The sequence below is a fragment of the Mus pahari genome, chromosome 2 (genome assembly GCF_900095145.1).
Source record: "Mus pahari chromosome 2, PAHARI_EIJ_v1.1, whole genome shotgun sequence".
NCBI classification, from domain to species: Eukaryota; Metazoa; Chordata; class Mammalia; order Rodentia; family Muridae; genus Mus; species Mus pahari.
This window is the reverse complement of record NC_034591.1, coordinates 138,364,081-138,379,251: the sequence shown is the minus strand read 5'-3', so window position 1 is coordinate 138,379,251 and position 15,171 is coordinate 138,364,081. Positions and strand designations below refer to the sequence as shown.

Genomic DNA, 15,171 nt, shown 5'->3' with positions numbered 1-15,171 from the left:
GTAGTTCAAGGTCAGCTTCAGCCACATCGTGAGTTCTAGGCCAGGCCAGCCTGAGCCACACATGACATTGTCACAAAATAGACAGACACACAGACAGACAGACAGACAGACAGACAGATCTTTGTGGTTTGTGTGTTTTGGTTTTGGGGGGGGGGTCTGTTTCGGTTGGGGGAGGGTCTCACTATATAGCTCTGGCTGAACTGGAACTTGCTATGTAGACCAGACTGGCCCTGAACTCAGAGGTCCACCTGCCTATACTTCCAAAGTGCTGGGGTTAAAGGTGTGTGTCACTACACCTGGCTAAAAATATATACAGTTTAATATCAACCTTCTTTCTCCTCTTCAAAGAAGACTCCCATGGTCTCCACCTACCAACCTCATTACTTGCTAGTGAACCAGCTACTGGTAAAGATGCTAATTATTCTTCGTTTCTTCATATACAATGCTCCAGAAGATGATGACTGTCTGCAAGGAAGCTACAGAAGTTGATGAGTTTCCTACCAAATTAGGAGTCATACCTTTCCTTGCTCAATGAGTTGAACAGAGCAGAGCAACAAGAAAGACATGAAATCAAAGACTGCCCTTTTGGGGAACCAGACAATGAGAGGGTATGGCAACAACAGCACCTGCCACTTCACTATATTTAATGCTTGGCATCACTAGTGTTTCCACTTTTGAAGCTGATGAACTTTAAAGTAAGTAGAAGCAGGGGTAGAAGATAAGGGATCTTGAGTTTACGTATCCCTAAGACAAGGCAGAGTGAACCAGACTAGGTTATAGTTAGAAACAAAAGCAGAGGTTTCTAAAGGTTAGGTATGAATGAGCCCAGCTCACAGAAACAATCCTACCTTCCAACCGATGCCAGCGTTCTTGTAATAGGGGAAGTTGTCGCAGATCCAGCGGTAAATCTCACTGAGAGTCATCTTCTTAGCTGGGGAGGAGTTGATGGCGTAGGTGATGAGGGTGGCGTAGCTGTACCGTGGCTTGCCATCTTGGTGGACCGCTGCCTCATCTTTGCTGAGGGTGGCATTAGGATCTGTGGGCGAGCCTGGGGAGCACTTCCGGGCGCCCCCTGGAGGCCCAGCCTGAGAAGCGCTCCCAAGCTTCTCAATAGTGGCTCTGAGAGTCAGCTGTGGCAGCCAGTCTATGGAGGTGAGGCTACTCTCCAGGTCGGAGGCCATTGTACTTCTGGGTTCTGCAGAGAAGGACAAAGTAGGAAGGCAGATGAATCTCCTCTGTTGACTCCACTTCTTTTTTTAAAAAAATGATGTATTTATTATTATAGGTAAGTACACTGTATCTGTCTTCAGACACACCAGAAGGGGGCGTCAGATCTCATTACGGCTGGTTGTGAGCCAACATGTGGTTGCTGGGATTTGAACTGAGCCATCTCACCAGCCCTGTTAACTCCACTTCTAATGTGGAGGGCAAGCAGCCTCTTTCCATTTTAATTCCCATTTAATAACCCTCTCCTGAGATGACCAAGTACAAGTACCAATCATCCGCCAGATGATGGAGTGCTTCTTATTTATTTATTTATTTATTTATTTATAATTCTAGACAGGGTTACTTTGTGTAACCCTGGCTGTCCTGGAACTTGCTCTGTAGACCAGGTTGGCCTCAAACTCACAGGGATCTGCCTGCCTCTGCCTGCCTCTGCCTCCCAAGTACTGGGGTTAAAGACATGCACCACTGCCAGGGTTCTTCTTAATGGAGAATATGACTATGTAACCTCTCCCTTCACAAAGGATCAGATAGAAAACCCCACAAAAAATGAATTATTCCCTCAATTCTTTTTATAACCCTGCAACACAATTTTTTAACTCAATATAAGAATAATTTTTTTAAAAAAATCAACCCCACTTAGACAGCAGGTAAAATTAGCCAATGTCTATTCTCCAATTACATGACACTTGTATGTTTATATATAGCATCTACAAGTACACAGCAATAGCACATGGAAAGACGGAGTAAACATGAGTATGCACTAATGAAGCACACATTGACACTCTTAAAACTATTTCCGTACTAAACACGAGCACTCAGCTATCACACACATGCCTAACATAAAGCAAATTAAACATAGCCCAAGTGCAGATTCAAACAAGTGACTGGGTCTGGAAGCACAGGTCTGTAATCTCAAAGAGTCCAGAGGCTGAGGCAGCAGGATCACGATTTCAAGATCTGCCTGGGCTACACAGTGAGGTCATAGGCAGCCTGGGCAGTTTAGTGAGACCCTGTCTCAAATAAAAAGTAAAACCGGGGTAAGAGATAGCTCAGCAGTGTAGAACACTCATTGCTCTTGCAGAGGATTCGGGTTCTGTTCCCAGCTCCCACATGGTAGCTCACAGCCACCTATACACTCCAATTCTAGGGAATCCAATACCTTGTTTGATCTCTTAGAACATGATGCGCAAGTGCACACACCTGCCCCCCCACACACACACACGATACACATACATACATACATACATACATGCAGGCAAAACACTCATAGATATAAAATAAGTAACTTTTTAAAAGAAATTAAAAACCAAAAGGGGGCTGCAAATGTGACTCAGCGTAGAGTACTTGCCTGAGTCCCTGGATTCGGTCACCAGCACCACACTAAACAAATAAACAAATGATGACAACCAGCATCAGCAAGGTACAAGAATGACGCGTGGACAATGGCGCGCACACAGAGATCACAACATATTCACGGCATACATTACCAACAGAGCACAAAGCCACACAGAAGAGACAGTTCCTGAGTACACCGCTGCCCTCACACCTTTAAAGCTCCCGCTAGCACGCTCCAGCCCACAGACACCAGCACCAGGAAGAAGTCATCAACAAGGCCCTCCCACCTTCCAGGCCTGCTGGGCTTTACCGAGCCAGGGAGACACCCAGCTGTGTGCACACCGGTAACAATCAGATAGCCTGGCTAAAAATAGCCTCCGTAAGGCTAAGTAAGAGCTGGCTCCCCTTACCCGCCCTTCTCCTCCCTCCTTCCTTCCCAGCCCGGCACGGCACGCAGGCTGGCTGCACCTCCATGCAAACTCCTAGAGCTTCGATTCCGCCCACGCCTGATGTTTGCCAGCCCTGCCGCCAACCAAACTGCCTAGGCTCTCACCACCGGGGAGGTGTGACAAGTTAGTGGAGGAGAGTGACAGTATCTGTATTGCGTGGTCTAGTGAGGCAAACTGGAACCCCTCAAGTAGCCATTTGGCACTTCCTCGGAGCTGAAGCCTGCAAACCCCTTAAGCCCTTGCTGTGTAACAGGTTTGTGCCTGCACAGCCGCCAGATTCCAGCGAGCATTTCTTGCTCAGTCCCACCAGGGCAGTACTCTGCACGAGCCAAGACTACCCCCCTCAGAACTTAGCCTGCCGGTGATTAGTACCCTGTCTTCCAATCCCCAGCCAAAAGACCCGTGACCAGACCACACCCGACCAGACACCTACAAGGATGCAGACTCACACACTTGGCAAACTCCAACACTTGTCTCAAACAGGACCCCTAGCGTCTCTCTTAACCCCCCACCCACACTGTGACATACCTTTCAGGCGTTCACTTTCTCATCCTAAACGGTAGTTTCCACACAGACAGGCCCTTTCCCTACAGCCCAGAATTCTCATTCACTCCCCTCCAGACCAGGTCCCACCCTTGAAATCAACCTGTGCTCACATGTACCTGGCCCAGTGCTCCCAACCAGCAACACACCTAGTCTACAAAGCTGCAGGAAACATCTTCCTTGCCTCAAGGGTCTAGGAAGCAAGAGCCTTAACTACACCTCAAGAGTTGTTTGGGCAGAGAAAAACAAAGGGACCATGTCTGTAACTGGCACCAAGAAAGCCTACCCATTCAGCGTCAGCTCTCTCACCAGAGCCATCCTTTCCAACTGAATGTCACCACCTTGCCCAAACCATGAACATGGAAACTTGGGAAACAATAGGGACACGTCATCTTTCCAGGAAGCCACACACCTTCTAGCTTTTTGCTGTGTCAAAACACCCTGGCCTCTGGACTACAGCAGGGAACACGCAAGCAGTGGCCGTCCGTTCCATAGGTGGGTTCTTTAAGATCAACAATGATATTCCAATAAGCAAATTCCTAAGGACTGGGGTCATTCCAGGAAGAGGCCTGGAAAGATGTGTTACCCTATTCCCTAGTCAGTCAGCCACTGCCCTCGCAGTTGTGTGTGTGTGTGTGTGTGTGTGTGTGTGTGTGTGTACACTGTCCCTGCTGGTCTTAAACTCCTGGGCTCAAGCAATCCTCCTGCATCAGCTTCCCAGATAACTGGGTCAAGAGACATCAGTCCCTTAACCTCCACTATCTCCCAGGAAAGAACCCCAGGAAACCTCATCTTTAGAGTCAGAAAATTTCAGTTATTTCCTCTGAAATACTTTTGACCCTAACCTGAACTGTGTGGGTGGATTTGAAGTGTGTAGAGGCCCATTTGACACGCGCTAACCACCAGGCATTTCTAAAAGGGAAACACACACACACACACACACACACACCTGCCTCTTGCTAGCTGTCCTGCACCCTTGCCCCACAGGACACTGAGAGACACTAACCTTTCTCCACTACTCCTTCCCCCCAGGGCAGCCCGCCAAATGCAAACCTCAGTGCTCAGAATACATTCCAGCATGAAGCCTACGGAGTTCACAGGGCTTGGTCCTCCTGGTCTCTCAGAACTGGGCTCCTTCGCCTGGCCCACGTCCTTACCTCCTCACTTCCCCATTCATAGAGGGCAGTGGAGATTGACTGAGCTTCCTCTCTCCTATTCCCAACCCCAGAACTGACTCACTACATGCCCTTAGCTATCCCTTGCTCCCTGGTGAAGTCTTGATGCCTCAGTTTCCCCCTCCAGTAAAAGAGATGAAGTCATAGCCCCTACCAAAGCTTCGTCCCTGGAGGGACAGGAATGAAGCTAATGAGCTCGTAGCTGCCACACATTCCATGATCCCCAAAATAATGGCACAAGGCTAATGCCCAGGGCTATTATTAGAAAAGCAAACAAGAGGTAGTTCCATTTCTCCGGCCAGCCAACCTAGTTACCCAGCCCTCTCTCTCCAGGTGGGCCTCATGCCACTGGCCTGGGCAGAACCTGAGTCAGGCCACATTCTTCTCTGCATGCTGGAAGGAAACACACAGAATCTGGGAAAGGCAGCCAAAGGGCAGACTCCATCACATCCACGGGACAGCTAATGACGGCTGCAGTGCTGTGGGAAGGCAGCAAACAAAACAGAGCCAAACGCAAAGTCTTCTTGGGGCATGAGCAGCCAATGGGATGGGACCTGTGAGATCCTCGAGAACCTGCGCTGTTTACTGCCCATGTTACCCAAACAGCTAGTAACTGTTCTCCACATGGTACCCAAGTCTGGTATCCAGGAGTGAACCTCCTGAGCTGCACGTCATGCCAAAACTAACAGCCTCCCTCGTGATCAGTCAGGCTGCCTGGCTTTCAACTCAGCTGTCATTTAGACGAGTCATTTTAGCTTCTCAGTATCTTAATTTCTATCTCTGTAAGAATAAAATAAAAAATTCTAACAAGTTAGCTAAGGTGACTCAAGTTTGTTCTGGTAGGACTCTCGGAGGTTGAAACAGGAAGACTGCCATGAGTTTGAGACAGCCTGAGCTAAGGCCAGCCATGGCTATATAGTGAGACACTATTACTCACACACAAAAACAATCTAAAAAGTTAAAAAAAAAATTGTTGTTGTTGTTGTTTTTTGAGACAGGGTTTCTCTACATAGTCCTGGCTATACAGATGTCCTGCAACTCACTATGTAGACCAGGCTGGCCCTGACCTCAGAGATCCACCTGCTTTTGCCTCCAAGTGCTAGGATTAAAAGTGTGTGCCACCACCACCTAGTTTAGAATTCTTTTAAATGAAGGTTAACTGTTCCTACAAGAGCTGTGGGGATTATCTAATGTTTTTTAGGATGTTTAAAGCACTTAGTAAGTGAGCCTTTGTTTTTGAATGAAGAAAAAAGGACTATCAGTTTGCTGTATGTATGGCTCAGTGTGTGTAACATGCAGGTGCAGCCCACAGTTCACTGCCCAACACCAAAGTGTTTTAATGGAAAGGGATAGGTCCCAGAGAGATAGCTCAGCAGTTAGGGACGCTGGCTGCTCTTCCAGAGGACTTGAATTCAATTCCCAGCACCCACATGGTGGCTCACAACCATCTGTAACCTTAGTCCCATGAGACCTGATGCCCTCCTCTGGTGTGCCTATGCGCAGAGGAAAAAAAAAAAAAAAAAAATATATATATATATATATATATATATATATATATATATATAATACAAGAGAAATAAATCTTTAAAGAAAAGAGAACATCAAAAAATTATAGTAGATCGCAGAGACAGCATCAGACATGCAGTGATCATATTGCTGAGTCTGAAGCAAGCCTGCAGTGGCTGTCAGAACCTCAGAATTTCAAACATTTCCCTTGAGTTCATCAACCCAGTACTGACTTCTGAGATCGGGAAGCCTCAGAGGACATAGAAAAGGGGAAAATACCATCACCTGTCTTTCAGGGGATTTAGGTGCAGTCATAAGATACAGTCTGGAAAACAATACACTCTGAAGCAGTTAATGCAAGCAGCCCCTCACTGACTACTGAGAGGCAAGAGAGTTACGGGAACTTGTCCCAGCAGAAACAGCTGAATGAGTGGTCTGCCTGGAGCAGCGACACCACACAGCCCACACTGTGCCACTCAGAAGCCACACTCTGGCATCTGATAAAGTGCTCTGTAAGGAACAGACCACAGCCACGGCTGGCACATCTCTTTCAAAACTGGGAGAGGCAGTTCTAGACGTGGAAGTAAAGGGCCGTCATCTTTTTTAAGACCGGAGGCACCCACGATGAAACTTTCCTACCAGTCCTGGAAGAAAACAGGTCCAACCTGGGAAAGGCCTGCCAAGCATCTTGGGGTGACTCCAAGAGGGGGTCATGGGAATTCCCCCGGTGGGTGAGGGCTAGGCTAGGCTTTCTCCCGACTGGTTGTCTGCACCCTCATCTCTTCTGGGTTTTGGCAGAGAGTCTCCTGCTTCTACAGGCCTGCCAGAAATGATTCTAAGGGATCAAAGCACAGTCTAAAAGCCACCAACCAGGATAGTCTTCTCCATGTACATACTCAAAACACAGACAGCAAGCCACAGTCATTCCCTCTGAGAAACATGTACATCATTCTACAGACCAGCCATTGAACCTGTGGACCACGGTCCTGTTTCGCCCATCACCACGACAGGTACCTTCCAAGGATCAAGTGGACAGGCAAAGGTTTGGATAACACAGGCAATCCACCCGTGGCCCATATAGGGAGGCAGAGACTGAAAACCCAAGGGGAGGAAGCTCCACACAGAAGACGAGGCATGGTCCAACCACCAGACAGGAAGTGCAGGTCCCCAGCTAGTGACCTCGGGTGAAAAATCAGAGCTCTGCTACCAACGCCACTCCAGCTCAACCAGGAAGATTTCTTAGCATGTCTTCTCCTGCTCTTTCTAAAGACTTTTGATTTTGAGGATTCCCTATAGTAGGAAGAAAAATTTCAACACAAGGTTCCTGGGACCCAGAACTAAAGGAGAGAGCAAGGAGCTGATGAGATCACTAAGTGTTTTCCTGGAGGAGACTCTAAAATAAACTCCTCAGAGGTCAGACCTCCCTGGTGGACAGCTCACGCAGATAGAGGGACAGAGGGACGGGTGGAAGGAAGCTAGGAAGCACCTTCCTTTCTTCCTCCATTCAGCTGATTTTTCCTGAGCACCGGCCAGCGAATGGCAGGACCCATGAGGGGACTAAGGCAGAGCTGGTATCTGGGAAGACTCCAGCCCACCAAGGTGCATTGCCTTGACAGTTTCTTCTCATCTCAGGACATGTGCATTCGCATCTCCCTTTGGATTTTACACAGAGAGGCAGATACCCAGCCTGAAGCGGGGTTGTCAAAAGGGGCCTCCCTCCTGGGATCCAAGACAGAGTGGGCGGGGATCGGTCGCCAGTCAGGCAAGCAGTCATTGTAATAGACTGGAAAGAAGACGTCTGTTGAATATTAAACTGACTTAGGCATGTCCTGGATGATACAATACAATCCATAAAATGCCCCCACGACTGCAGGTCATTTACTGCAGGTCCAGTCACCAGAGGACAAGACCCAAAGACGGACAGTACTGTGGGATTCTCATTGTGCTGTGTCCTGAAAACGCACCTGTTGTCGGTTCTCAGGCCAGACCATCAACTTCTCTAGGGACTGCAAATGACCCAACTCTCCAAAATCTTAAAAGGCCATTTCTGAGTCTCTGAAGCAACATGTGCAGAAGTTCCATCGGAAGCCATTTCCCAGGGGTCTTCTTCCCTTCGAATGAACCCTAAGTTCCACCATTTCCGCCCCCCACACCTCCTGGTGTCTAAAGACTACAGAACAGAAAGCACTAACCTGTCTCCAAGGTTCCCCCCGCCGCTGGAGGAAACCACCTGGTACAGAAGTTTGAGGTTGCAGGGATTCCCCTCTTCAGAGGCAGGTGACAGGTGGCATCCTCAGTGACTCTTCCAGTGCCTGGTGGAGCCTCCCAGGCTGGAGCAGGGAACTGAGTCCCCTGAGGAAGAGGAGCCGAAGGAGGAGGAGGGGGAGAGGGAGGACCTACCTGGGGAAGATGGCACACCCCCCACACCCTGCCTGCTACCCTAGGGAGGAGGGGAGGAGCCTCTCCCAGCCAGGAGTTGTCTCCTCCCCTTTGGGGGAATCCCCCTCCCCCCCAAACTGGATCTTTCAGGGGCTGAGGGCTCCTGTCAGTTGGAGATCTGAGCGGAGGGGCCCTGCCCCGGTCCACTGTCTAGGTGCACGGAAGTTGAGGGGCGAGGTCTTCTACTCTCCAGCAAACTGGAACCAATTCCTGGCGGTTCCCTGGAGGGTCTTGGCTTGTGCGTATCAGGACGCCTCTCTGCGGTGAGTCCCGGGTGGGATGCGGGGTGCCTACTCCACAGGCATGGCTCCCTTTCTCTCTGCCTCAAAAGTCCCAAACTGTCTGGAGTGCGCTGAGACGTGAGAGAGGTCTCACTCCGGGTCCTTCAGGTCTCACTACCCTTCCCGACTTCTGGGGGTCTCCTCTGGAGCCACCGTGGGAGGGACAGCCGCGTGCCCTGCGGCGATCTCTTCTCGCTGTCCCGAGAGTAGGGAGGGTCCTCCCTCCCGAGGGAGAGGGAGCAGGTCCCGGCACTGGGTGTCCCGAGGGTGGGGTCCTCGCACTCCCGCTCCCGCCCGGCCGGCCGGCCTGGGCAGCAGGGTCCCGGAGGCCGCGGTCCCCGCTCCCGTCACCCGCTGCCGGGCGGCAGCGCCTCCCTGACCGCGTCCCCTGTCCGCCGCGCTTCCCGGCGCGTGGAGCTCCCCGCGCTGCCACCTCTGAGGCTCCGGCCGGTCGGGGCTCCCTGGAGCCGGCAGGCGGACGGAGCGCGTCGGGGCTCGGCTCGGGCTCGGCTCGGCTCCGCTGCAGGCCCCGGCTCCTCCCCGGCCTCGGCGCCGCGCTCCGCGCCCCTCCCCCTCCCGCCGCCGCGGCCGCCGCCTCCCGGCGCGGGTTAAGGAGGATCGTGGAGCCCCGCAGCCCACGGGTCGCCGGCCCTCCGTCCCGGGCACTGGCGATGCCAGCGTCCACGCTAACGGCCACACACACCTCTCATTGTGCTGTGGTCTACGCCTAAGACAAGTATTCCCAGTTTTCTCAGAAACGCATTTGATGGCTCCTCTCTTTCTCTTCCAGACAGCTTATAAAGGGTTATGGGGCCGGGCGTGAAGTTAAAGTTTACTCTTATCCTGGAGGTCAGTGAAAGATTGGATAGAGGATGTATAAAAAGATAGATGAATCTGTTATAGAGAAATGAGCATCGGGAAATGGGGTCTTGTGTTAGTTTCGGCTCTGCAAACTTGTGCAAGGCCCTAGTTTCTGGAAGCATAGCCTCTGAAGAAGGGACAATGCTACTCTGGCCTGTCTACTAATATGGATGTCGCAGTCACCAAAGGAAATGATTTACGAGATGCTTTTTAAAATGGTCCAGTATACAAAGGGTTCAAAGCATGATTATTCGTTTCCCTTGACATGCCTATAAAATGTCATTTTTTTTACCTTTGTGTTAAAGTCAAGTGACATTTCTATAGAATATGCTACCCTGAGTGCCACAGGTAGATAGAATGGTCTCGGCGCATGCCTCTACTTCTTACAGAATAATCTCCATCCTGGGACAGGAAATAGAACCAGAGTAGCCCATCTCTTACCTCTCCAGTCATGCTATTCCAGTACAAACTCTTAGGTATATCACCCTCTGGCTTACTTTTCTCCAATTGTGTTCTATTATAAAATGATAAGGCAAAAGAAATTGTTCACTTGATATTTGAATTGCTCAAAAAGATGACAGTTTGATGACTCCCTGTAGAAAGTGATGTCATTTGTCTTCTGGCTAAATATATACTACCGCCGTTTACTTACGTTCTTGTACATATAACTACATTACACATACAACGTCTGCATTACGGCTTCACACTCTTCATGTGTTATCACATTTGATTCTTCTGGCAATTCCATGCAGCAATATCAGGCCTTTAGAGTGTAACTACAGCTTGAAGATACTGTTTGAGTCTGAGTCCATGTAATTCACACCATTATGTAATCAGTAGTGTTACTTTGTGTCAGGTATTCAACCCAAATGACCTTAGAGCCAGGTTCTAAACCTCTAGTACATCCTTGGCTTGAACTGGGAAAACATGTCATTCTCAAATTGCCAGTCAGTGAGCTCCCCCACCACCACCACCACCCCCAACAAAGCCGCTTCCCTCCCCACACTTCCAGTGTCCGTGTGAAAAGATTCATATCCTCCAACCTGGTGGCACCCACTTGTGAGTATAGAGGAGGATCTTGAGTTCAAGGGCAGCTAGACTACATCATGAGACCCTGTCTGTAAAAAGGATAAGACAGAGCTAGACTTACAGCTCAACTGGTCGAGGGTTTGCCTGGCAAGCATGAGGCCCTGGCCTCTAACCTTAGCACCACAAAAGCACAAACCCTATACAATGGCAAGGATTTATGATCCCAACACTGGGGAGGAGAAACCAGGAAGAGCAGTAGTTCAAGGCCAGTCTACACTATGTAATGAGTTGGGGAAGGGGGGGGGGGGCATTGTTATAAAATAGGTCTTATAGCCCAGGCTAGCCTCAAACTCTCTATGTAGCAAAGGATGGCTTTAAACTTTTGATCCTTGGGTGAAGCGTTGGCTTGAAGTTCAGAGCACCTGTTCTTCCAGAAGACCCAGGTTCAATTTCCAACCCCAACATGTAAGCTCACAACCATCTGTAAGAGTCTCAGGGGAACCAATACCCTCTAGTTACCTCCATAGGCACACAGGTGGTGTGTACACACACACACACACACACACACACACACATGCATGTAAAACACTCATACATGTAAACATAAATAGATAAGTTTAAATGTCTGGCCTCCTGTCTCCACCTGCCCAAGTGCTGAATTACAGGCCTGTGTGCACAGGCACTGTTAGTGGTTTTGTTTTGTTTCAAGATAGCTCTTTTGTTTTTAAATTAAGCATCTCTGGGGGGGGGGGGTACAGATGTTCTTGTTGGACAGAAGAGGGTATGGGATTCCCTGGAGCTGGAGTTGCAGGTGGTTGTGAGATGCCTGACTGTGGATGCTAGGAACTGCCCGGCTCCTTGGCAAAAGCAGCAAGCGCTCTTAGCTCCAGAGCATCACCCCAGCCTCACGAATCCAGCACTGAGGCAAGCTTTCTACCGACTGAGCTAGTGAGAAGCTCTCTAAGACAGATCAAAGGAGCTGGACATAGAGTGGCCCACACCTATAATCCCCAGCACATCTGAAGCTGAGCTAGAAGTATTGCCACAAGTTTGAGGCAAGCCCAAGCTTCATAGTGAATTCCAGGCTCAGCCTGGGCTTCAGAGTCTGAAGTCGTTTGTAAACATCTCTGGGTCTGTGTTGGACGGTTTGTTTAACTTTTCAACACTTTCTGGTGTTTCTGGTATTTGATATTTGCAGGGCAGGGACCAGAGGTAGCAGTAACATAAAATGGAAAGGCTAGGGTCTGGAGACACACCACTCTCACAGAGGACCAGAGTTGGGTTTCCAGCACCCACTTACAGTGCTCACAACTGTCGGTAATTCCAGAAGGACCCAGCACCTCTGAGGGCAGCACTCACATGCAAGACCCACACACATGTACATAATTGAAGTTTTAAATAAAAGTCCTTTTTTTAAGTGAAAAACTAAAAATTAGGATCTTTTTTCCTTAAAAAATGGCAAGAATAAAAACCTCAAATATTGTTTCATATATATTAGACATTGGCTGTAACATTTTTATAGAAGCAAACTAGATCTAAAATAAGGCAAATATATAAGAAGTTATAGTAATCTACATAATAGAATATTGTTTGGTATTTAAAAGAATAATTTTATTTAATTCTATGTGAGCCCAAACAAACTCTTCTGAGAAATAAAGAGTAATTATATTTAATCCTGGAGATAGGATGATTAAGTCATTTTTATTTTTATATATCATCATTCAGTTCATGGGATCAAAGGCTTGTACCACCATGTCTAGCTATAGTATCATTTAAATATTTGGAAGTGGGCATGATAACTTTAACCAATCATTTTTATATGTCTGTCTGTATTTGAATGAGAAAATTACATTTCAGGAACTGGGGAGATGGCTCATCAGGTAAGAACATTTTGCTTGCAGAGGACCTGGGTTTGGTTCCCAGCACCCACACGGCAGCTCAGAACCTGATATAACCCCAGTTTCAGGAGATCCAACATCTCTTCTCCTCTCCTCAGGCTCCTATGTGCTCATTGTGCACATATGTACACTTAGGCACACACACATACACATAAAAAAATTAAATAAAATTGCATCATAATAGTTTGCCTAATATAATCAAATAGGTGCTTTTTAAAAATATGTATCTGAACAAGTATGGCACCAATAGACACGCTATTGGAAGGGGCAAAGCTCACAAGGCCTCAACCCTAGACAAAGGACCACAGCACCTAAGGAAAGTCGAGAGCGGGAGAAATAATCCTCCCCAGGGAAGTGCACAGTGATTAGTTATCCATCACCAAATGGTCAGCCCTGAAAACATGTACATACAAGTTACATTAGATGGACTGAAGCAGGTTTGTGTGTGTGTGTGTGTAATATGTAGATCATATATATACATATATATATATATATATATATATATATATATATATATATGCCATAACTTTGAAAGGGATGAGGGAGGGAGTGCACATAGGAACCTCAGAAGGGTAGAAAGGGAAGAGAAAATGGTGTAATTATATAAACTCAAAAAATGTAGTATGTGATATTTATTTGTGTGTGTGTGTGTGTGTGTGTGTGTGTGTAGAAATGCACTAAATAATTTAGAGATCATTTTAGTTTTCTTCAGTTTTTGCTGTTGTCTATAGTTAGTGTTTATGTGGGGTTTGCTTATGTAATTATTTGTAGTTTTGGGACCAGTGAGATGTCTCAATGAGTAAAGGCACTTGCCCATAGGTCTGTTGACCAAAGTTGATTCCTGGAACCCCAACAGTAGAAGACCAACTCCTACAGATTGTCCTCTGACCTCCACACACACATTGAGGCATGTGCATTGACACACTTGCCAGAATGTAAGAAGGAAGAGGATGCGGAGAGAATACCACTAAGCCTGATTTAGTTTTATTTGTTTGCTTGCTTGTTTTTGTTTTGTTTTAGTTTGGTTTGGTTTGGTTTGACCTAAAACAGGAGGAGGAACTTGCATTCATCCTTTCTTTACTTTTGATTGATAAGGAAGATGTCGATTAAAATAGAAAACGAGGAGACTTTGAGATGGCTCAGAGAGTAAAGGCATTTGCCACAGAAGCCTGGTGACCTGAATTTTGATCCCTGGAAAGAGAACAGACTCTACAAAGTTATTCCCTAACCTCCACATAATGTGGCACTCATGCCCCTCTACACACAATAATCCTTTTAAAAAAAAAAATAGGGGCTGGCAAGATGCCTCAGTGGTGAAGAGCACTGACTGCTCTTCCAGAGGTCCAGGGTTCAGTTCCCAGCACCCACATAACAGCTTACAACTATCTGTAACTCCAAGGTCTGACAACCTCATGCAGACATACATGCAGGGAAAACACCAATGCACATAAAATAAAAATAAAGAAAATTTTAAAAATTAAAATGTGAGAATTCATCCTCTATGATAAGGCATGTGTCATTGTTTCTTAACATTTATTTTTCGTTTTTATTATGTGTATATTTGTTGGTCTGTGTGCTTGTGCCTATGTCTACCGGTGCTCCCCGCGTGCAGAAGAGAGCCTTGGATTCCCTGGAGCTGGAGTTTCAGATGGTTGTGAGCCTCCTTAGATGCTGCAGAGTAAACCTGAGTCCTTCGGAAGAGCAGTACTTCCTCCAAACCACAGAGCCATCTCTCCAGGCCCTGCAACTCTTCATATGTAATTAACATATCATAGACACATTTTACAAGCCTTTTCTTTTTCTTCCTTTTGAAAAGAATTTTCCTATAGCCCAAACTGGCCTTGAACTTAATTATATAGTAAAGGATGACTTTGAACTCCTGATCAAATGGTCATTTTTAAAGACAATATATCCTGTGGAATATGACAAAAGTTTGTATACACAAGCATCAGCTTTGAAATGTAATAACTAAATTTATCACTGCTTTTGTAACTGTTTCTCCTCATTAGAAATAGAAAGATAATAATATGTATTTCAGCCGGGCGTGGTGGCGCACGCCTTTAATCCCAGCACTCGGGAGGTAGAGGCAGGCGGATTGCTGAGTTCGAGGCCAGCCTGGTCTACAAAGTGAGTTCCAGGACAGCCAGAGCTCTACAGAGAAACCCTGTCTCGAAAAACCAAAAAAAAAAAAAAAAAAATGTATTTCATAGTTTTCAGAAGACTTGCATGACTTCATCTATGTAATACCTTTAGATTAGAGGAGTGGGCTAGAAAGAAAAGGGGCTTAAAATGCTCAACAGTCAATTGAATTACTATGGACCAAGAGATATGTCCATAAAATATGGGATGCAAACCTTTAGGGGGAATCCTGATTGGAATAGGGCAATTGGGAAAAAATACTATAAGGCACATGGTAAAGTTTCAATAC

The 15,171-nt window shown here is 47.2% G+C and overlaps 1 protein-coding gene across 1 annotated transcript in view; it reads right to left on the bottom strand.

Annotated features, from left to right (window-relative positions):
- The window catches only part of Foxj2 (forkhead box J2), a 27,400-nt gene extending 17,934 nt beyond the window's left edge, over positions 1-9,466 (bottom strand). Inside the window, exons 1-2 of the mRNA XM_021190424.2 lie at positions 8,428-9,466; positions 849-1,195 (exon numbers count right to left, since the gene is read on the bottom strand). Of these exons, the coding sequence (XP_021046083.1) occupies positions 849-1,181 (333 nt within the window). The 5' untranslated portion in view covers positions 1,182-1,195; positions 8,428-9,466. The remainder of the gene's footprint in view (positions 1-848; positions 1,196-8,427) is intronic.
- Between the last annotated feature and the right edge of the window lie 5,705 nt (positions 9,467-15,171).